This window comes from Lepisosteus platostomus, chromosome 25 (genome assembly GCF_059453375.1).
Source record: "Lepisosteus platostomus isolate fLepPlt1 chromosome 25, fLepPlt1.hap1, whole genome shotgun sequence".
Lineage (NCBI taxonomy): Eukaryota > Metazoa > Chordata > Actinopteri > Semionotiformes > Lepisosteidae > Lepisosteus > Lepisosteus platostomus.
The window spans coordinates 9,500,297-9,523,094 of record NC_142635.1 but is presented as its reverse complement, the minus strand read 5'-3'; the positions used below and the strand labels follow the sequence as shown (position 1 = coordinate 9,523,094).

Sequence of the window (22,798 nt, the reverse complement as noted above, 5' to 3'; positions counted from 1 at the left end):
GAAAGCATTTAACCCACCACAGCACGATCTCTAAGTCTACGGATTCTTTCCATTGTTTTCTGGTTCGGGTTTAAGAGAAGCTCCTTAACTGCGACAGGGGAATGGCGATTTCTTGCCCTGGTTCACGTTCCATGTCGTGGCTCCCAGCAGCTCGGTTTTTTCAGATGATCGCTGTGTATTCCTGCTCTGCGTCATGTGCTTTCCCGTCGAAAGTTTCAAAGTTCACTTTCACTCTCTTTCATTCTCACTGCGCCCCTTTTGAAGCACAGCAAGACACATGCTCTTGCTCGGCACTGTAAAAAGCCTCTCTCTGCTGCTCCCCCCTGGACCAAAGTATTAAATCCCATTACCACAACTTTCAAAGTGCACAGACAACCGATGGGTCAGGCCTGCTCAGATGTCAATACTAAGCTGGCTTCTGGATGGTCTGCTGTCATAGCAAATGAACAAATTGCTCCACTGAAAGCTGGAGAAAAAAAAAACAAACAATGCCGGTTACCTCCATCCATGTGAGTGCCGGGCCGCAGTTTATTTTGTTGTCTGCGATTGCCGAGAGGCGGGAGAGGTAAGCCATCAGCATTTGGGAAACCACCTGTGGGGGAAAAAAAAACAGAGAACGTTAGAAAAAAGTATAGCCTCACATTTGTTTTAATTTTAAATCAAGTATCTGGCTGTTGAAAGTAGCACCGCTGCAAATCTCTTATTAAAAAATAAGCATTTAAGAACTTCGCTATAATTTATCTGCACTTGTCACTGTAATTTATCAAGCCTGCTAAATTTACTCTTTAATGTCTGGGCTGGGTACTGTTAACTCTAGTTTTATTTAAAAAAACCCCACTTCTGTCAGATATTTCATAAGATCACATCCTTGAATCCAAATCGAAATAATGTTTAACAGCAACTGTCGGTTCTTTCCTGCTTTATACATTTGTCATGTAATTTTTGTTTTTAAAACCACCCTTTTAACTGCAAATAATCTCCATTCCACCAGCAGCCTTTGGCCACAGAAGTTCATCTCTCAGGCAAAACAAAAAAAAAAGAAATGACAAAAACAGCAGCCTTGGTTCAAATATCCTTTCAAACAAGGCATTGGTTATACATGTTTACCTCTCATGAGGTAGACAGACAGAAACATCTAAATTAACATTTTCTGCACGTTTTAAAAAGACAATTAAGATACTCATGGCCATGTGCCCTCAGAATGCACACTGTCAGATTTAGACAATTAATGCCGCCTCGCACACAGCTGACTGGATTAGTGAAGAGCTGCTCCATTTCTCCAAGGAAATTAATATTAAGAGGTGTTCTACCATTGATGTGTTTGTGAACGTCTGCCTGTGTGGATGTATACTGTGTGCTCAGGGGGGAGTGGTGGGGGTGTGGAATAGTCAATATGGGAATTTTTTTTAATTCCATCTCTCATCCATAATACGAAACAGCGACCTCTTTCATCTGACCTGCCCAGTCCGGTTCCACCATTACTGCTCCAGCTCTCAGAGACTGCATGGAAAACGCTGATTAGACAAAGCTGAATAGAACCATAAGCCCAGGTGGGCATGGTTGTTTATATAATTGGCATAAATCCAATAAACTGCTGGCATAAATTACAAGTAATTCTCAATAAAGCACATGTTTGTTTTTTAATCAATTTTAATGTGGATGTCATTAGCAGTACATGGCTTCGGTGTGAAATGTCTATTGTGAACTCTTCTCATTACTCTCTCTGTTAACTTATTACTGCAGGTCCATGCTCTGGGAAAAGCTACTTTTTTCTGTTTATTTCCTAGTTTGTAGTTATTAACAGCAGGGGCTGTGCGGCAGACTTTTGTTTACGTGGTTCAATCTGTGAGCTGGCCAAGGTGCATGAGATCTCATCCATTCCTCAGCATGTTTTTTTATCCTAAGCTGACGCTTGAAGGCATGTGGGGTGCATCAGCTCACACACTGCTTGTTGTGCTGAATATGAGCACCGTCCATAAGGAAGGTACTAAGCCTCCTACACAGATAAACACTTAGGCCTGGAATACAGATTCTGCTCTAATGGTTTCAAGCATTATTCTAAATTTGATTCTTCCACAAATCTACTGTACCACCCTCACTCTGCTGCTGAAGATTCTCAGCTCATTTCTCAAATCTGTGAGAATTAGTCCTAATGTACACGCTGCAAAGGCAATTTAAGGGAAATGGATTGGCCATGTTTGCAGACAAGAGCTTTTTGCACATTAAAGGCTCCGCAATTGGTCTTCTTTAGCTGAAATGTCATTTTATTTGCTTTAGCCTGGAACTGTAAGGGCTTAGATTTCTTAACTGTTAATTAGAAATAGTCATTATTAATGTTATGCACATAACAATGTAATTAATCATTATGGGGTATGCCACTCAGTTTGTTTTATTGTCAAGATATTGAAAATATTGTCAATGACTGTCAATGTTTTAGATTTTGATACTGAATTAGCAAAGACAATTTAAAAGGGATTCAAGCTGTCTGTGTTTGGGAGTCTTGGTGGTGTCGCTATGGTAATTTTAACCATTTCACAGGTTTCAGACTTAAATGATCAGAACTGTTCCTTCACTGCCCTGACAGGTGGAATAAAACCACAGAGGACAAATACGGGGACAAGTCCTGGTGAGGCGTAGCCTGCAGTTTTGCCTCCATAATCTGCCGATTTACCTCAGCCAGCATCTGTAAATCATTTGTAGTGCCGTAATGTTACAAAAATGTAGCCCTCGCTTCTTGCATTGGAACTTGCTAGCTCTCTAGATCAAGAACATCTATTAAAAAAGCTAATTATATTTTAGCATTGGCTGAATGAGACTAAGGATGCCTCCGCACTGGAGAATTAAATGCTCCAGTGGAAACAGATTAGAAAGTACAGCTACTTATGAGACGGAGCTATTGGAGGAGCAGACCAGAGAGGCTTATCATTGGGCACCAGCCTATTTCCACATCAATTACAGTACATGTGTAGGTACTTACAGTAGCTTTGAAACAATTTAGCCCTAAAAATGAAAAGCAAGTGTAACCGAATGAATGTTCAATGAAGTGCAAGTTATGCAAATTGCAGTACGTGAAGGTCTTGCCTTCAGAGTACAAGAAGACATATTTGTAACTACTCTGTTTTTAGCAAACAATTGTGGATAAGGGAAGTTTATAACCCCTTGAATTGTAATTATATGGGGAAAAAAACATCCTTTTTAATTAAAACGGGTACACTGTTTGGCTTTTCCATGTTTCTCCTTATGGGAGTGTCTTTGAGGATAAAAGGTCTGGCATGGATGCAAGCTTTCCCACAGGGCTTTCCCATTTCCTTGTGATAATCCGCAGACCACCGATTCATGTAATCGGGATTTGTGTCTCTCCACGGCAGAGACATTGTGTGAGACACTGTCCATCACATCCTACTGACTCGAGTCAAGTCTCCAAAGTGCACACACAGCCACTTTGAAATGCAAGCAGGATTAAAAGAGACCTGTCTTTCCACTGAAGGACACAGATCTCGTTGACAAGTAACATCTCAGCCTTTTCATGGGCAAATCTGAGGTTTTAACCAAGGCAATGGTTTCTCATTTTTTTTCTCAGTGAGATGTTCAACTCTTTTCAGCAAAAACGTCAGACATTGAAGCAGGTACAGGAATGGCAGGGGCTGTGATGACAATGACTATGATACAAACCTGAAAACCCAATTTTAGTTCAGCAAAGGTGGAGGGTTAAAGCAATTCCTGGGCTGAACTAATTTGGAATAGTTTCTCAACTGGTGCCTAATTGATTACAGATTTTAATGAATCCATGATTTTCACCTGAGAACACTGTGATCAGGCACAAAAGCTGTTTCCTTACAGAGAATATTATATAAAAAAGTCACCACTAAAGCGGCAAAGCCATTTACCCCCCCCCCCAGGCAGTGTAAAATAGGAAAGTTATCGTCCCCCTCACCTCTACCCTTCCACTGCTTTACACAAAGTTCATGCATGCTTCTTGTCTACATGCATACCTGTGTGGGCTTGTATCAGCACCATCAGAAACCTTTTCTTTTTAATGGAAGCCGAGATGATGTGGCTACTATGCCCAGGAAATGTGCATTTATGTGCTTTTCTGTCACCTACTACAATGGCTCCGAACAAGATGTGAGGTACTCTAGTACCACATCTGAGCACAGTAACATGGTGGTAGTAATGGTAGTAGTGGTAGGAATACCCTGTGACCTGTCATCTGACAACTGATCTGACCTTTGTCTGGCTCGGCCCCCGAAAGTGAGATAATAAACATAAAAAACCACCGTGTAATGTGTGGGTGTCACCTGAGGTAATGGGCCCACTAGCCAGTGATGTCATTTTCCAGTTTTAATCCTGCCAAGAATGGGATTAACAGCTTGGGTCCTGCAGCACACTGAAGTGGACAGGCCAACAGACTGCAGCAACAACACGGGGCCCTTCGATATGGGCATAATTTTGCCATAAAAATAGCTCGGTCACTCACATGTAAAGAGCCATATTAAAAGAAGCTGATGACATGTGGGTTTTGCAGATGGTACGTGCAGATTTGTCCAAAAGTCACGATGGCCAGAATGTCAGATTCAGTCAAGGACAATAACATATTTAAGAAAGCCGTACTGGACATTCTGTACTTATTCTGAAATGACCTCAACACATGGTCTTTGGGGGGAAAAGTACGCCTTTTGTTTTTCTTCCTCTGATTTCCTTAAATATGTGTTTTAACACTTGAGACAATATAGTACAGAACTCTAGGTAAGTGAGGAACGACAGATTTCAATCACTTCCTCACTTTACCCCTGACACTCTGTTCCATAGGCTGTGTAGCATCAAAGCACAGCAGACATGATTAAATAGAGGAGCTCTGAGCTAGAGATCCCAGGTGCTCTAATTAAACACTGAGAGGCTTACATTATTATCCATTACAGCAGGAATTAATGGCTACTCAATTCTCCAAAGCTGTTAGATTTTGTAGCTGAAATATTCACAAGACCTAATGTGTCACACGCTTATTGAAAAGACAAATAGGAGAGTTATATATATATACCTAAGCGTATAAAACATCAGACATGATAAAAAGGAGCTCACGATACATGTATACAACAGTGACAGAACACTGAGAAGCAAGTAATACATCAGTTCAAATGAGAACACTGACCTAAACCAATCATTTGCTCAATCAGGTAAGCAGTGCTATTTACAACATGGAAACAATCCCATTTTGATGATAAAATTTAGTTTGTTCCACTTTGAGAGTTCTAGAATTAAAAAATGGCTCTAGTCTCCTCACATTTAACAGCTGTCCATCTGTTCTTTCTCTATGTACTCCTCAGAACCTATCAATGCTTACAGGGGCACTAGTGAGCTTCTGTTCAAAGACTTTATCTGTTTTCCTTTCATTTCTGCAAGGCATTGGGGTTCATTCTTAATGCAGCAAGAAACACAACTGTCACACTGAGGACAGGGCTGGCCTTTGAGATAAAAAACAAAGTTGTCACTTTTGCAGTACAGCTGTGATATGGAAACAATGAATCCACTTGCAATAAAAACCATCATACTCAAATGTGCTTATTTACCATAAACCACATATTACATTTTCATCTTTTTTTAAACTTAATTCCGACTTGAGAAGAAACCAATTTTACGACACTGTCGACAAGGCTGCCTTGTTAAACAGCTCTGGAGAATTCTGTGTCCAGAGTAACAAGAAATGATGCTGGGTTTGTTTGCAAATATGTGGAAGCATATACTGTAGAAGCAGAGAACATTCGTACAGAAAAAATCTATAATGTTATACATTTCAAAATATATCGAATGGCATTTCGAAAACTGTTACGCTTCAAGAAGACGCTGGCACATGTTTCTCATATAATAAATATTTCTTAAAGTATGAACGGAATGCATTTGGGTTTGTTAACATATTTGTAAAATATGTTTCACTGTGCTGTATGTAGTTTTATATGTTTTATTCCATGTTGTATTTTTATAGCTTTATGGACACTTTTAAATTGCTTTATGTTTCTCCTCCAGATGAGGAAGGAATTTTATCATGTCACACAGAAACAGACAGCAATATTCAGACAGCCCCTCATCTCCTCAGGATTTGACCAATGCGGTATGAGAACTAGTGCCCTGCTCAAACCGTCACACGGTCAGAGGAATCTGGCCCCACCTCTGCTCGGTCCCTCAGGCTGTCGAATCGTGGCAGCTCGGGAAGCTGAGAGAAGCGGCGGTCATAGATACACAGGTGGAGGTGCTTGTCGAGGACCCGAAAATCTTCATAACTGCGCTTTACAATCCAGCTCCGTCCCTGAGACACAGAAAGAGAGAGAAACACAGATCAGTGAGTGAAGGAACTACCCGACACGGTGCCCCTCTTTGCATTCTGACCGAGGGACTTGCCTGACCCTGCAGGCCCTTCAGCAAGAGCCACCGTTTAAAATGGAGGAAACCCAGCACATCTTCAGCCGAAGGGTTGTGGGAGTACGAAACAAGCTACACAGACATGTTGCTGAAGCAAATACCCTGGTCTCTTCTAAGAAATGACTAGATGAAATCCTGAGATCAACTACTTACTATTAAATGGGCCAAAAAATGGCCTCCTTTCAAGACCCTCGAGAAAAGTTAACACCAGAGTACTAATTATTTGTTGTTCAAACAGTGTTAAGATTCTATTGTTGCAGAATAAATGAGTCTACACACATTGTTGTCATTATTTTATTTACTTCACACATCTTAAGTCACAGGAGGGTAACATCATGTATATATTTTACAAGCAAAAAGTAACAGAACGATATATATCCCTCTTGGTCAATTTAAATAGGTTTTATTGGACCTTTACAGCAGCTTATACCTCATCCCCACCCAGACACATACTCCATTATTCAAAAAACAGAAAAACTGTTAAAGTTGATCTCCTTGCAGAGTTCGTAGTTCCTGTGGTGTCTTTCCAAGTTACAATTGTTTTCACAGACTTCATACAGTACATATGTACATATTTCATTTGGGACAGGCTGAGAAAAAAAGGCTTCTCATAAAACGTGGTTGTGAATGGGAAGGTGTCATACAATACAAACCAAGAGCTTCATAGTCTTAAGTGACAGCTGAAAGATTGATTTTTTCTAGCACAATGTTACCGCTGAACATATTCACAGCAACTCAAGGAAACTGTTATTACTGCTCTGTTTTAGAGGCACCTATCCCGATACGCACTTGTCTAACTATAGGGGCACATCAGCACAGACATTAACATTCACTAGTAATTCACTAGTAATAACAAACCAAATATTTTTTGAAAGAGTAAACAGGGGAACTCCTGGACCATTTGTCTCTTTGTCTGGTTATTTCTACAGTTATGAACCCTGCAGAGTGAAGCACACGGTGAACGTGCTTCAGGTAGGTAGCTGTGTCAGCATGAAATAAACCCGCTACCTGTTCCATTGTGTACGTGTGCTACAAACTCAAACCCAGCTAGCCAGAATCTTGACACCTTAAAGCACGTTTACAGTATGTTTTTCCTTGTAGGCTTTAAATAAACATGAACCTGATATAGAAGCAGAAACAGTTTTGAAAAGCCGTTCCTGACTTTCTTGTTTTGCCTGTCCTTCTCAGCTTCTGGAGCGCTGGCTTAGAGGTAGCTGTGTTTTCTTTTCATTTGATATTATTCATAGTGCAATCCATAATTTATAGCAGTCAATAGTGGCAATCTAAATGCCTACATGCTTTCTTGATGCACAGCTGTGACAGGAATACCTTGGAATTTATTATTTTCCTTTCTGCAGAGCTTGCTGCAGGAAATCAAATTACTGTAGGATTGGGGACCAGTACCACCAGGACAATCTACACAAAGGTTGCTGCACACAAGGCAAGCTAAAGTGACATCATGGCAAACTTTATCAAGGTGACATGGGTATATATTCCCAAAATATCTCCTGTTTTATGCCAGTGTGGTTGTGTTCCAAATTTCCATTCACCTCAGCATGTTGTAAGCTCCTAAAACATTTGGTTGCCTTTTAATGCCAACCTAGAGGAAGACTGAAATGTCTTTTAAAAGCATAAATATGCCCATTAGCCTAAATTCAGCTGTGCTGTAAGGATTTCGAACTAAAAAATACACTTTTTTTTTTAAAAAAGGCAGCCTTAAAGAGAATGATTCAGTCTGTTTTAAAGTAAAGAATGAAAAGAGACAAACTGGGAGAGGAGGTTCGGAAGAGAAACCACAAAGACTGTGAAAAAGACTGAAAATATAATGCAGTACATGTCATACATACCGTACATGTTCAATTGTATTTACCAGTTACATTTAGATACATTTTAGGTAAACACCAATTTATGCATGTTGAATATGTACTCATCACTAAAAGAAACCACTTTAAACAGAAACAAACTAGGTTATTATCGGGTTATAAACTAGGTTATTACAAAATCCCGTGTGTAGCAGATGCACTGACATTATATTGAATGAACTGCACAAAGGCAAATTCGGTCCATTGATTAACACTTGTTATCAACAGCATTCATCGACAGGGGGTCTACACAGAAAGTTGCAAGCTGTAGCATACAGTATGTGTCCACCACTGCAAGGGATACAAGCTGAGCACCTGTAACATGCTTTGCACCAGGCTGCAGAAGCTGTGTTAGGGGATTCTGTTCCTTCCCTTTCGTTGATCCTAGACAAGGATCTGCCTGTTCACTGGTCTCTGAGCCCTACATGCCATCATGCATTGTCCTTGGAGGGTAGGGCATCCAATGATTAACGCTGTCAGACATTATCTTAATATTCAAAACACTTACAATACACTTGATTTTTCTAAAGACATGCATGCGTACATAGTGATACTGCATGGTCCTCCTGAGGCTCAGAGTCCGTCCATCAAAATACCTTCAAAAAAAGTGTCATCCATTTGATTTGGAACCGGAAGTCAATACAAATTTCCAATATTTGTTGTCAGAAACAGTGCAGTCGATATCTAAAATATGTTTTTCCAGAACATATTTTCTTTGAGATTTCTCTCCGTCCGGAGGAGGAGGGGGACAGAAGGGAAGTCCACAGCGGTTGTTTTTAATCTTCCCCAGCGCTCCCGGAGCCGGCAATCAATGTGGCTGCATGCCGGCTGTATTGATTTCCACGTTCCTATCTCCGCCTGCAGCCCAGGAGCTAAGCGGCGTGGGCTAACGAGATTCCCTGAGCTCCGCACTGATATCTCCCTCCTGCATTAAAATAATCAGCTGGCGGATGTCCAGCTTCCCAGCTCCAGACCCATTTCACAGCAGTGGCTGATACCCAGATACTGTACAACCCCCTGTGGTCTCCGGTGTATCGTACTGCACCTCAGTACCCCTTCTGACTGTACTGCTCTCCCTGTTTTCCTTTGCCTTGGTCCTTGAGCAGAGTAATCCCACTTATTACACGAACGTTTGCATTGCTTTGTATTTTAATTGCTGCTAAACATGGATTACTGAACCTCTAACGAACCTTCATGAACGGGAACATGTGCATAAGTACAGCAATTGTTTTCCAGAAAATGGTTTCTTGGTCTTGTGAATGTCAGTGGGAGACTTGCACTTTCAAACATGCAAGTTTGGCTTCATTCCTTCTATTCTTATTGATCTTACTTTGGGAGAGATGTGTTTTTTCAGCAATCTGAATTGTTCCTTCAAATTGTCTTGCAGATCTCAGCTTTGAAATTTCTCAAAATGCTTCCAACACATTTTACAATGCTTGGTCCTTTCTTTCACCATCAGCTTCGAAAAAAACGTTTTCCATGTCAGTTTTCCATTGTTTTTTTTTCTTCACATTTTTTCTCACATGAGGGTTTCCAAAAAACAAAACCATTTCAAAAGAGAGAGCTATTACTTACTGTGCCTGTGGTTTAGCTGCCTTTTTTTAAAGTGTGTGTCTCACGACTTTCTTTTTCTAAAGTGGCTGTTTTCAGCAGTCACCAACACGACTGTAAAACATTATTTTACTCTGCTCCGCGGTGCCAAGAGAGAACTCTCTCAACTGCAGCCAAGGCAACAGAGAGGCGGAAACACACCATACGATTCTTCACAAGTTCAATTCCCTCACTGGGAATGAGTCTCCTATTACACTAGATGCTCCTGAAACACATGCAGCGCAATACAAACTTTACTTCTGTTGTGACCTCCATGCCACAGGTTTCAAGACACTTTCCACATGATGTCAAATAGGAAGAAATCAACGAAAAAAAAAAGATTGAGAAAATAAAATCAACAGATGACAATGATACAGAGGAAAAAGATGCATTCAAAAAGTTGAAAAAAAATTGCATGAAGAGATATAAGACTAAATGCAGGTATAAAATATCAATATAAAACCTGAAAGGCAAATTGTATTAATAGGTCTGAAGTCTAGATTTAAAAATGTTCCTGGTGGGTGAATCTCTGGTATGATCCGGCAGAGAATTTCAACTGCAGGGCCTGAACACAAGAGTAATTTCTCCTTTCTTTCTACGCCCCACCCAATCTATCGACCTCAAAGCATGCCAAAGTTGACAGCCAGACAAACATAATGCAAAAGAATTGGGCATTCTTTTACCCATTATTACTGCTAATGTGAAAATGCATTCAACATGCAGAGAAGGAAGTATGTGCTGGAGTCAAGTGAAACATTAAACGATAAGCCCATTTGCAAGTATGCTTACTTAGTCACACCCCCTTAAAGGCTTAGTATTTTTTGTGTTTGGGAGGCTTTTTACTTTCACTGTTACAGGCAGCATGTAAAGAGCCTCTTTAGAAGCTACGAACAGGAGTGGTGGGATCTGCAAGGAAGTGGTTATAAGCAGCTCCTCTCTCACTGAGATATTTAATGTCAGATTCCGGACCAAGATACCATGAAGGATACTTAAAAACAACACCACCAAGTCTTGAGGTTTTAGAGATGATACATTTGTAAAATGAAATACTGACTTATTAGCGCTTGTGAATTTATTGTCCCATTCTATTTAGGTCCCCTAGTCTTCATTAACACGCATAATGTAAACAAAATAGTAGGAGAAACTACAACACTGCATTCTATTTGATAACAATAAGGCATCATTCATTCTATCACTTCAATGTTTTCTACTACATAGACAAACCTACAAACTATAATTGCATACTCCTGTTGACGCTAGGTAAAGTGTTCTGAATTACGGCCCCTTTCAATGATTGTTTTCTCTCCTTTGGTAGATCTGATTTGTGCTGCAATTTGCATTTTCCCAGCAACATGACACCACTAAAGCTTGCTGAATTAAGCAAATTGCCCTAATGCCCCAACACAAACTTCCTGTTTCCCATGTGAATTTATCGTTTCATAACGGCTTCAGTTTCGGTTTTGAATCTTTGGTTATTTGTCACTTAATTGTAATTATGCACTCTCGAATGTCTGTCTACTGGTAACTAAGAATTATACAGAAGTCATCACTCCCAGGCCTCTTTTGCTCTGTGTGCACCCTCTTGTACTAATGAAAGACATCAGGGGGGCAGGTAGACCTTCTACATTTCTGTGAAGAAAAGTCCTATTGGATGTTGCTGACATTCATCTGATAACAGATAGGTGACCATACTGTATGCACTATACATAAGACAATCAATGTTATGTCTCAAGTGTAAAAGCACTTCACCTTAATCACAGAAGCCTACCCACCTGTCTGTAGACTGTGTTTTGAAACTTCTGAATGCAACACATTGTCTTTGAAAGCCAATAGATTAGTTTTATTCCCTAAGATGAGATCAGTTCAGGTTTTACGAGCTGTGGGCTCTGCCATAAGCCAACAGCATGTGCTGGATATTACAAAAGGTTTTTACCTCTCACTGGGAAAATGCGTATTAAAAACAATGTAAGCTGTATTGCTGATCTGCCGCTTGAGCACGAATATTCCCCAAAACGTCTAGCTCTGAAAATGAAATGTGAAATAGCTCAAACTTATATCTAATGAAACTCTCAGATGTGCAATACAGTATGTTTCACTTTCATGTCTGTTTTAAAGGACAGAGGAGTACCATTAGCCTGTTGACGCCTACCTGACAGCAAATTTGCACCAGGTACACCAGCTCCTTTGCTTCACAGCCATTTCGGGTCACTTCACTCTGCTCATCTGCCAGAGCTAGCTGTACACAGAGAGACGGAGAGAGTGGGCTTGAGTGAAACAATCAGCAGGAAGGTATTAAGACAATGAGAGAGAGAGAGACAGAGGCACACAAAAACCAAATAAAAATGACCAAGGGAACGAGAGGCAGAAAATCTGTCAGTTCAGTGATGTGCATGCACACAGTGAATAACAAATGAAAACAGCGCGATCGTTCAATGGGCTTGCACAGAGACCCCAAACAGCAAGCAGGTGTCTCCTGTTCTCTGCTGTTAAAACAGGAAGTAACACAAATCACCGTACTCAGGAGGCACTCAAAACTGAGATACCTCACACATACAGAACATCCTGACAGGAATTAATAACCCCTGCTCTTTAAAATCACAAATAATTTACCTTCTTTCAGAGAAACCAAGATTCACTGTACAGTTTGCATTAATTCTGTAATAATGCTATTCTTGTGCTCTTCAGTATTAATTTTCTATGTTCCATATTTATGACAGGCTATCTCACAGTATGCATGTGTGTAGTTACGTGTGTATGCAAGTACTGTAGAAACACTGAATTACCAATTACACAGTCGTGATCTGCTGTACTCTGTACAACCTTTGGCATAAAAATTTCACATGCACTTTTCTGGACTGTGACTGATGAATTGGTCCCTCAGAAAATAAGCTCGAAGGCTGTCTCAACATGGCTTAAGGATGACTGAAAGTAACTTCGCTACTCACACTGTTAGTCACAATTATCAACAAAAACCATCTATGTACATTAAAATTAGACACGACAAAGCTCTTTTCTTATGCAAGTAACATCACAGGGATGTTATCTTCAGAGTTAACATCACTTAAATGCTGAAGTCTTTTATCATCTTCAACCCTTATATTTTACATCTTAAAATGAATCCACTAGGGAGAGTTTCGCCCATGCTCTTTGTAGAAGCTCTGGCCACTTCTGCAAGCCACAACGCATTCCTGTTATACCTCCTAATTTGTTTTGAAGAGCCTATTGTTATGAATTATTAATTCATGCTAAATGCTCTCTCATGAGAACTGGCAAGTTTAAAGGCAGGCAATGGCCTAGGCTGACCATTTTTATCACTTCTTGCTCTACAAGCAGTAAAATAAAAAAATGCCCCGTGCTGTTTAAGGACACACGCCATTGGCCTATTATACACAAACCTTAATCTTCTGCCATTACAGTGTGGCAGCAATGCCATGAATCTCCCCCAGCTCCTTTGTGCCAAGAGGATCTCTGCTCCATATCTTGAATATATGTCCTCGAGTGACACATCCCTCCGACTTCAGATGGGAGCAAGCACTAAGCATGATGGGGCAAAGCAAAGCGAGTGTTGACCTCAGTCTGGGAAAAAATCAGTTTCTGTTCTCTGCCCCCAGACTGGAAATAAAGCCCCCCCCCCCCTCAACCAAAAATACAACCTCTAGCCCTCCATAACAGCTACAGAGACCCAAGCAAATTTAACTGTTTACTTGCCAGGCTTTGGCTGATTTTACAACACCAGTGAAATGAAAGCTACCTCTTGCCTATGTATCTCTATTAAACAGTCCTTTGTATGGTTTGAAAGGATCTATAATCATAACTGTTAGAATCTGCAACTTCTTGTTTGCGTTAGTCTGACCACATGAAAGCAGGATTTCCCTTCATTTTCTAATTTTAAATATTGTATAAGGTTAATAGCATTTGGCTTCACAGTGCACGGGATTAATATTCCAAGATTCAGAAGGTTTCACCGAATATTACATTTGTTCATTGATCATCAAGGAAGTACACACCAGAAACTGGCTACTGAAATAGGCGAAAACATCTTGATGGAGAAAGCTGTATGACAATAGATACAACAAATTGATACTTCATAAAATCCACCAAATTGATCGTTCCAACTCATCACATTTAAAATAAAGAACATAAGACACAAAGGATATTTTTTAGAGAAAATGATCTGATCTGAAATGATCTGAAAGATCTAATCTAATCAGACATCAGTACAAATTACACTACTGCTAGAAAAAAACAAAACATGATGAATAACAAAAAGTTAATGGCAGAGCTTTAAAACTGCGGTTTCCCAGACGACAATAGTGTAATTTACTGTACAGGCCTGGCTCAAAGCAATTTTTCTTAGTGTTTGAATAGCTTTGGATTGAATGGTAGTTTTCCAGTCCACAGATTTCTTTCCCTAATTACAGACAAAGACACACCCCATATAAAATATCAAATAATGATGGATGATGCTCAGAATTCTTTATTGTACACTAAAAACCTTTATTTTTGTTCATAAACAAGAGCTCCTCGGCTACAACCACATAACACTACATTTATGCAGAGGGGAATAAGAAATGGAAAAATATATATTTCTTCTGTAGGAATCTTGTTTCATGTACCAATAAACAAATATCAAAACTGGGAAATATACATTTTCCAAACATGACTAACAGTTTTGAATCAGGCCTTCTGCCCCAGGTCCCCACATAACTGCTGAAAAACACACACATGCTAAAATAAAATGCTTTGTAGCCCTCTGCTTGATTCTTGTTGTCACTGGAAGCTGTTTTATCAAATAAGCAATGCTGGATAGCCATTTACAATGGAACTATATGGAGGTGGCGAGTCCCTCAGCCCCACTAAAACAAGCACATTATATTGCTACTCCCTCTTTTTAAGATCACCATAGAGCACAACTCATCCAAAAAGAATGATGACAAGCTTTCTCATAAGCTTTTCTTAAAGCCCTACAGCAATGCCAACATGAGCTATCCTTTTAGACTAGACCTGTCTCGCTACAGTACCTCTGTGTCTGGCATGTTCCTGAACTGTTCAATGAGGACTCCTCATCACAATACATCCAAGACAAACGAAGGATCCCACACAAAAAGTGAAATGTGAAGAGCACATCAGAATACTTTGTCTTTTTATACTGTGACATTACGCCCTGTGCAAAATTGTGAGAGGGATCATATTTATAGTAAATAAAACAGTGGCTACTATTGAGCCCATTTCATGGTCTGCTGCCTGCTTTTAAACTCTCTACCTTGTTCCTGCATTTTTTTAATCTTCCTTCCCTGCTCCTCTTATCACAGAGAACAAGACCAAAGCGGAAGATACTATGTTATTTTTTTCTGTGAGAAATACTGGAAAATACATGCCCTCCAGGGCTTAATAAAGAGAGACTAAGAACATTTTCAAAAACTGAGAACTAAGGATAAAAAAGGTGGAAAAGCATACTGTCTCCCATAGTGACAGGGGAAAAAATATCCCAAAGGAACGCACGTTTTAAAATAGTTGAAGCAGTTTTTAAAACTGTGAGTGAAAATAATACAACGATGCTCTATATTCGGAGTATGATGTGAAATAAAACAATGTTTCTATTTACATAACACAAGTAACTTGAGCACTAATGACCTAGTTATTCTGTTGCTCAATAACACTGCTGCTTCAAAGCTCACAGACTTTCCTTACCACAGCACGAGGGAGATGAGTACACTAGAAAAAACATAATATTCTTTACCTCTGTGAGGTCAAACCAGTGATTAAGGCATTTTAGCTTGAGATACAAATAACAACTTAACAATAGTAGCATTAACAACTGCACAGAGATGAACAGAATCCAGCAAAGAACTGCACATATTTCAAGTCTAAGCTAAAAGTCGAGTCACGGTGAGGGTATCAGCATGCTAACATTTCATCTTTTTAAAAAGGAAGTGAAAGTTCAAGATGATGCAGTCTTGACCCTGGGTTCACACACAAAGTCAGGAAGATGGGGGGTGGGGGGGTGGAATTGGCTTTCAAAGTCATCAGAATTTCTGGACTCCAGCCATTCGTAAGAGATCGCAGTCAATACTCACGGAAGCTGCCCGATTCTCCTCTCCTGTGCCGTCAGCCTTTTGTTTACCTTGCGACGACGCTCGTTTCAAGAAACCAGAAAAAAAAAGAGCTGTCCTCCAGAAAGCCAGCTGACCTCCCCCCTCCCCCCTCTCCTCCTCCCCACTTTCCCCTTCAGCCTGTGTGGCGGACAACCTCCTTCTCCATCATCTCCGCGTGCTGAAATGGGGCCATCACAGCAGCCTCCTCCACCCCAGCTCCCACGATTTCCACACAGCGGGATACAGATCTCAACCCCGGCTGCCTCCTGCGCGTGCTGTCCCCCCTCCTGTAGTAACAGCACTGAGTGAAATCTCCCCCACCGCTCACAGCTGGATTTAGACCCGAGGGAGCAAGGGAGTCAGTGGATTTAAATAGATCTCGTTTCGCGGGTTTTGTTATTTTTCTGGAGAAAGACCTCTCTCCCACTTTGCTCCATGTCCTGCTCTTGGCTAGCCTGGTTTTGCACTACCCATTTTACGCTCAATTTGCAGTGCCGGAAAAAAAACCAACACACACACACACACTGGTTCCTATTAGTCTCTGTACTCTGTCTCTCTCGGCTAGCACAAGCTCCCTCTCGCTCGCTCTCTCTCTCTCATTGGTACAGTCCCCCAGGACAAAGCATGGAGCTCTTCATGAGCCAAAAGAAACAGCGAGGAGGGACAGCAGGCAGGCTGGCCCTCGCAGAGCAGCGTCTGTGTCTCCCGTCCCTCAACTCTCACGCTAGTCCCCCTCTTGTTAACCAGCACACGCCTGACGGACCTGGCGTGATGCGGGGGGGTGGGGGGGAGAACGCAGGCATTACGTTCACGGACAGCGTCTATCTTTTTATACATGCATGACAGTGGAGCCCCCTTGGAAACCCAGGCTGGTGTGCAAAGGGAGATTCCCCATGTCTGAGGCGCTGAAGGAATCCGTACTCATTCAGCCTACGGAAGCTTTTCAAGTTTATGTGAGTTCCCCCCCCAGCACATTAAGTAAATGAAATTTTCTGCATTTGCATCTTCACAGAGCTCTTTACAGTTCAAAGGCACAGATGGACAAAGTTACTACAGAGTCACTTCGCACACATATGTGCAGAGACAGAAGAAGCCTTAAAACTGGGTACGCCAAATGAATGGCAACATACTAATCATACTACACTGCGGTCTCCTGCAGTGAGAGCAACCCCTGTTAAAGGTGTGGACATACCCACAGAGGTCACCCCCCCCATGTTCAACAATAGGCTTTACCTGGTAGGAAACTGAAAAGCAAAGAAGACCATCTCCGATGGTGTGTTACACTGAGAATCCGGTGTCTGGTAAGACTGTACTTCTTGCTTAGAAGCAATCTCACTAGAGATAGACATCGGAATCAAATCCATGAGTTTTTGATGAGTTGTTGCTTATTTTTGTCTTTTGTGTTTCCATGTCTCAAAACAAGTATACGCGTCTCACAGTTCGTAGGGAAGAATGAAGTAGTACTCATCCTTTTAGATGTCATAGGAATCACAGTCCCGTACTGCAGGTCCAGCCCTGATTATAGGAGAGGCACATCCCTAACTGACTTAACCACATGCTGGCAGGCGACCAGGAAGCCACAGGGGTCCAGCCAACCCTAACCCAGTCAACTGGACAGCGCTGCTCGGGGAGTCCTGAGAGCACTCACCTACAGGCCCGACCCAGGCTGGGTACCGTGATCACAGCACCAAGTCAGGTCTGTGCCTTTACTGGTTGAGCCACTCCCCAAACCCACAAAAGTGTTGCTGAATATGGCAGGGAACACCATAGATTCAGCTGACCTACTGCTAGACGTTAGTAAAGAAGGTACACACAAGGCGCATGGCTTGATTCATTAGATCATTGATGAAGGACTGAGGACCTCATTCAGCCCTCACCCTCAAAAATTTAGGCTGATGTTGGGGTGTTCCTTGTTTAGTGTGCCCCATACTATTTTGCATAAAATCCAAGACACGCTAAGACACTGAATGTAATCCAAAAACTGCATATTCCTCAAGCTACTGCAGTCTTAAACAATTGCAGTGAAAAGCTCAGACTTTATAAGACCTACCTATATGACAAAACTCGGCACACGCTTCCTCTGACTGAGTAGAAAGCAGAACTCCTAGGTGCATTCCAGAGCAGACAATGAAAAGAGGTACTTATAAAAAAGATATGAAGACTAAAACACCACATGGGCATACACAGGCAGCCATGCCAAGGTTTCAATTGAGTTCTGGGGTAGCAGCACAAATTACATCATCTTTGCAATCACATCTGAGGACAATTAAAACATTTTTCCTGGAGGAAACTCAAGAGGCTTGAGTGTGCACAAAAACCCACAAAGAGTGCCAAGTCAGAGAGAAAAAGCTGTGAGACATACATACAGACAGAAATTAGTTTTTTCCCTCCCTTTGTTGAGTTTAGCCACAACAAAACTATATTGTACATGTGAGGGTGCTGTTATCTGAAAGCAGTTCAAATACTACCCTTGGATGAAGTTGTAAGTCTGTTTTGTAAACTAACTGATTACAGAAAAAGCAGGCCTGTAACGGACCTGAAAATGAGTTGTTTGAATTCCCATTAACTCTCTGAAACAAACAGGTCCAAAAAGGATATTCTAAGAATTTACTGTTAAATATTCTTTCACTGCCAAAACGCTAGTGACATGAAGGAAACAGTCACACAGCAGAGCAAACTTCATTTTCAGAGACTGGCAAGCATTCAAAGGGTGAAATCACAAACAATTATCCTCTGCATCTGTGAATTATTTGATATTCCACAGTGTTAGAAACCACTTATTGGTGATGACTAAGAGGTGGAGTACATGGAAAGGAAAACAGGCAAGTTCAACATATTCTACTGCAGACCCGTGGCTTTTAATACGTTTAATCATGAGATTGTCATGTACCAAAGCTTGCTGATGATGGATTGCATTTAATGAGTGATCCAGGTAGTAGATATGAATTTTATGTCTTTCTGTAGTTCCTTCAGATAGCCATCTTTAACTGGCCATCTCTGTAAGTTTTTATGGGCTATAAACTCAGCAAATAACAAGTACAGCAAATCCCTGATAATAATTTAGTGCCCATGTGAAAGTAACTAGTAATACAGTAGTCTCTCTACTGACTCTAGTTGCTAGAAGATCAACAGTAATGCTAAAACACCAACGACATTAAAACGCGATGAGAATGTTAACCAGTACTGTGGGCAGAAGAAGGACTAATTAAGTAATTTAAATTAACCACTTAGAAAAGGAAAAACAAACAACCAAAATCCTTCACAGCCCATTGGGATCACAGCTGGTGAGTGTATCTTTCACCAACAGAGTATGGCCCCAACTATTAGCAGTCACAAACTTAAAAGACACATACAGAAAAGATCTGCTTCAGAGTGGCACTCATTTCCTTAAAGAAATTATCACAGTCTTGGAAAAACTTCAACAGGGAATAAAGTCTAGGAAAATACTGTAAATTGCAGTACTGGTCTTCAGTCAGTAAAACAGTACAATGCACAGGGGTCTTAAATGTTGCACAATGATTCTGAGGCTACAATTAGTGTCAGTGGTAATGTTAACTTTCTTGGCAATGTGGTTGTTGGCATAGTTCTCTCTAATGTGAGTTGAACCCCACACAGCACTATACAACTCTGCACTACAGTGGTAGAATGCATTTAATGCAATGTAATTACCTTTTCAGACTTTAAGGACTTTGTAGAGTGAGAAGGTATCACATTTTACTTAAACCTACATACTATGATCAAATTCTATATTGATTGCTAATAAAGAAGAATACAAATGATAAAGGTGATATATCTTTTACTTAGGAAACCCGATTCCCTTACTACATCAGAAATGTATCTGGTAGCACAAGTAGCTAAAAATATCATAAAATCATAATCCAAGTATGACCCAGTTTAGATGGGTTTGAGTGAGTGTAGTTTCCTTGCAATAAATATAGCTACAAACCCATTGCTGTTTCATTGCTACAAAATCCTTATGATTTCAGAGATGCTGAATATTCCACATAAAAAGCCTTTGGATGTTCCATTCCATATTGACAAACCTTTAAATAGCACAAAACAGTAATGTTTTAAATTACAGCACACCCTGCTGAACATGGTTGGCATCATGGTACAATCTATCACCCAGATATGACAATTCAATGCTCCAGGTTTTGTAAAGGTGAATGAGAATGCTGAATAAAAGCACGTGTAATTTTAGAAATATGGTTCTGTTCTGAGCTATTGCACTTTCCTCCCACCTATATACTTCAAACTTAATACCATTATGAGGCTGAGGAGTAATGTGGGAAGTAAAACAGCGAAAATAAATTAAATCTGCAGGAGGTGAATGAAGCTTTTCAGTGCACAGTAATGGACTAAATTAAAACAAAATGCCTGGCATGTGTTGGTAAATAGGGTTCTCCATTCTCACTACAAACTACAGCAGATTTCAACGAATACCCCTCCTTACACCAAGCATTATTGCCAAGAGATCCACATGATAATAATGGGATTAAAAAGTAAATGAAAAAAAAACATAATATTAATCTCCAGTTGCAATTAAAACCAACTGTTACAGAATATTTCATAATTTTACTTTGTATGAATTCTTTGCAACCACAGAGGCTCATAATAACATTACTATACAATATCAATAAATCACTTCTGAGCTTGAAACTCCATAAAACCAAATAAGATAACGCAAGATCAAAGATAGTCACTGTTAGCCTGTTCAGCAGAAGAAATGACGAAACTGTGCCATTTTGATGCAATGCATGTAAATTGAAGTACTGGAAACACTAAAAGCACACTTGCTTCCTAATTGACAGCACACACACTACACAGGCTGAAACATGTGAAAAATGCAAGATGTGACTGTGCTCTTCGCTCCTATACATCACCATCCCGCCACTCGACACATCTATGGGCTCTCCTATCCATCAGTCCGGCTTAAGTCATAACCTGCTGCTGAAGATCAACCAGTCCCCTTCAAACACAGCTCAACCAGTCTCCCCTTCAAACAGAGCTCAACCAGTCCCCCCTTCAAACAGAGCTCAACCAGTCCCCCCTTCAAACAGAGCTCAACCAGTCCCCCCTTCAAACACAGCTCAACCAGTCCCCTTCAAATACAGCTCAACCAGTCCCCTTCAAATACAGCTCAACCAGTCCCCTTCAAACAGAGCTCAACCAGTCCCCCCTTCAAACAGAGCTCAACCAGTTCCCCCTTCAAACAGAGCTCAACCAGTCCCCCCTTCAAACAGAGCTCAACCAGTCCCCTTCAAACAGAGCTCAACCAGTCCCCTTCAAACAGAGCTCAACCAGTTCCCCCTTCAAACAGAGCTCAACCAGTTCCCCCTTCAAACAGAGCTCAACCAGTCTCCCCTTCAAACAGAGCTCAACCAGTCTCCCCTTCAAACAGAGCTCAACCAGTCTCCCCTTCAAACAGAGCTCAACCAGTCCCCCCTTCAAACAGAGCTCAACCAGTCCCCTTCAAATACAGCTCAACCAGTCCCCTTCAAACACAGCTCAACCAGTCACCTTCAAACACAGCTCAAACAGGCCCCTTCAAACACAGCTCAAACAGGCCCCTTCAAACACAACTCCAAAGTCATTGCTGCTCAAGGAGGTGGCACCTGTTACAGAATGCAAGGTTTACATATGTACATGCACATATTTACTTTTGGATCACCATATGTCTTATCAGTTTTATTGGGTTGTTATTTTTTAATACGATGTTCATGTAGATCTAATTACATTTTAGGTCTAAAATACACAAAAATGCAGACCGACCTAGGGGCTCCACAAACCTTTTCTTGACACTCTTAGTCCGAAATAAACGTCAAAATACTCACAATAAGAAAATTCGCGAATCTCATTCAATCTTAATTTAACGGACAACAACGTTCAACAGCTAATTAGAACTTTTGATTTTGTGGAACGGAACCAGAAACAAATTAGGTGGTGGCCTTTTAATAATGTGGAATCGCAGTGCAATTACAGTCGAAAATGTGACTGTTGACCAAGAAGCAACTGAGAGAGGAACTCATTTAAACTGCTGCTTAGAGACAATGTACATAGATCTCAGCTGTTTAGTTACATTTTCCAGCAGCTTGAATACTGTAAAGAGCCCCTGGAAATGCCAGTATTATTGTTTCTAAATTGGAGTGAAATAGAGCACCTTCGCTTAGTTTTGTCACCCTCTTTTCCAGTGCCAGAGCTCACCAGCCAGCACAGCTCGAAGCTGAGGCATATAGGCCTGGGAACCTGGCTGGTTCAAAGCAGCTCTTGTGTTTTACAGAGGAAAAAAAAAATAGCTGCTGACTGTAAAACAACCAGCGTCATAAATCAACCACCCTTCACCCACCCTCTTCCCTCAGCAAGTCCTACTTCAGCCTTTCCAGTTTTACATTCCCGCATTTCCGGTCTCTTTCAGAGGGAATGTGGAATGCTGGCTCAGCAGAAAGACATATCAGCAGTGGGAGAATTGCTGGGGGGTGGGAAGGGGGGGCAGAGCAGGTAATAGGAGCAGAAAGCTTTCATGTGCTGTGTAAGAGTAGACGGAATGAAAGGACATATACTGTGAAAAGAACTGAAATGAAGATTATTATGATGCTTATTATTATTCACTAATCTAAATTAAGTCTTATCTTTAAGGATGATAATATTTCCAGCACACCCGCTGTAATTAATATTGATGATTCCCTATTCGGAAACACCCAGGTGTATCACACCCTGTGAGAACAAGTGTTAAACAGAGTAAAATGTAGCCCAAGATGCTCAATAAGATTCCCAAGCACAACAGGGAAATATTCAACATTGTAAAAGTACACATTTTAAAATCGGTCTTTGTTTTTT

The 22,798-nt window shown here is 40.8% G+C and overlaps 1 protein-coding gene and 2 long non-coding RNA genes across 7 annotated transcripts in view; 2 read left to right on the top strand and 1 right to left on the bottom strand.

Annotated features, from left to right (window-relative positions):
• LOC148641048 (uncharacterized) overlaps nucleotides 1–22,798 on the top strand; it is a 637,701-nt gene that overhangs the window by 126,455 nt on the left and 488,448 nt on the right. The gene's annotated exons all lie outside the window — the stretch shown is intronic.
• arhgap32b (Rho GTPase activating protein 32b) overlaps nucleotides 1–22,798 on the bottom strand; it is a 161,163-nt gene that overhangs the window by 48,192 nt on the left and 90,173 nt on the right. For all 4 annotated transcript variants that reach the window (XM_088619725.1, XM_088619727.1, XM_088619728.1 and 1 more), the window contains exons 6-8: nucleotides 12,016–12,102; nucleotides 6,164–6,301; nucleotides 500–592 (exon numbers count right to left, since the gene is read on the bottom strand). In XM_088619725.1, coding sequence (XP_088475851.1) covers nucleotides 500–592; nucleotides 6,164–6,301; nucleotides 12,016–12,102 — 318 coding nt within the window. The remainder of the gene's footprint in view (nucleotides 1–499; nucleotides 593–6,163; nucleotides 6,302–12,015; nucleotides 12,103–22,798) is intronic.
• Nucleotides 428–6,692, top strand: LOC148641052 (uncharacterized). Its single transcript, XR_015930315.1, has 3 exons — nucleotides 428–565; nucleotides 1,440–1,550; nucleotides 6,022–6,692. It is a non-coding gene; the product is annotated as an uncharacterized LOC148641052 (long non-coding RNA).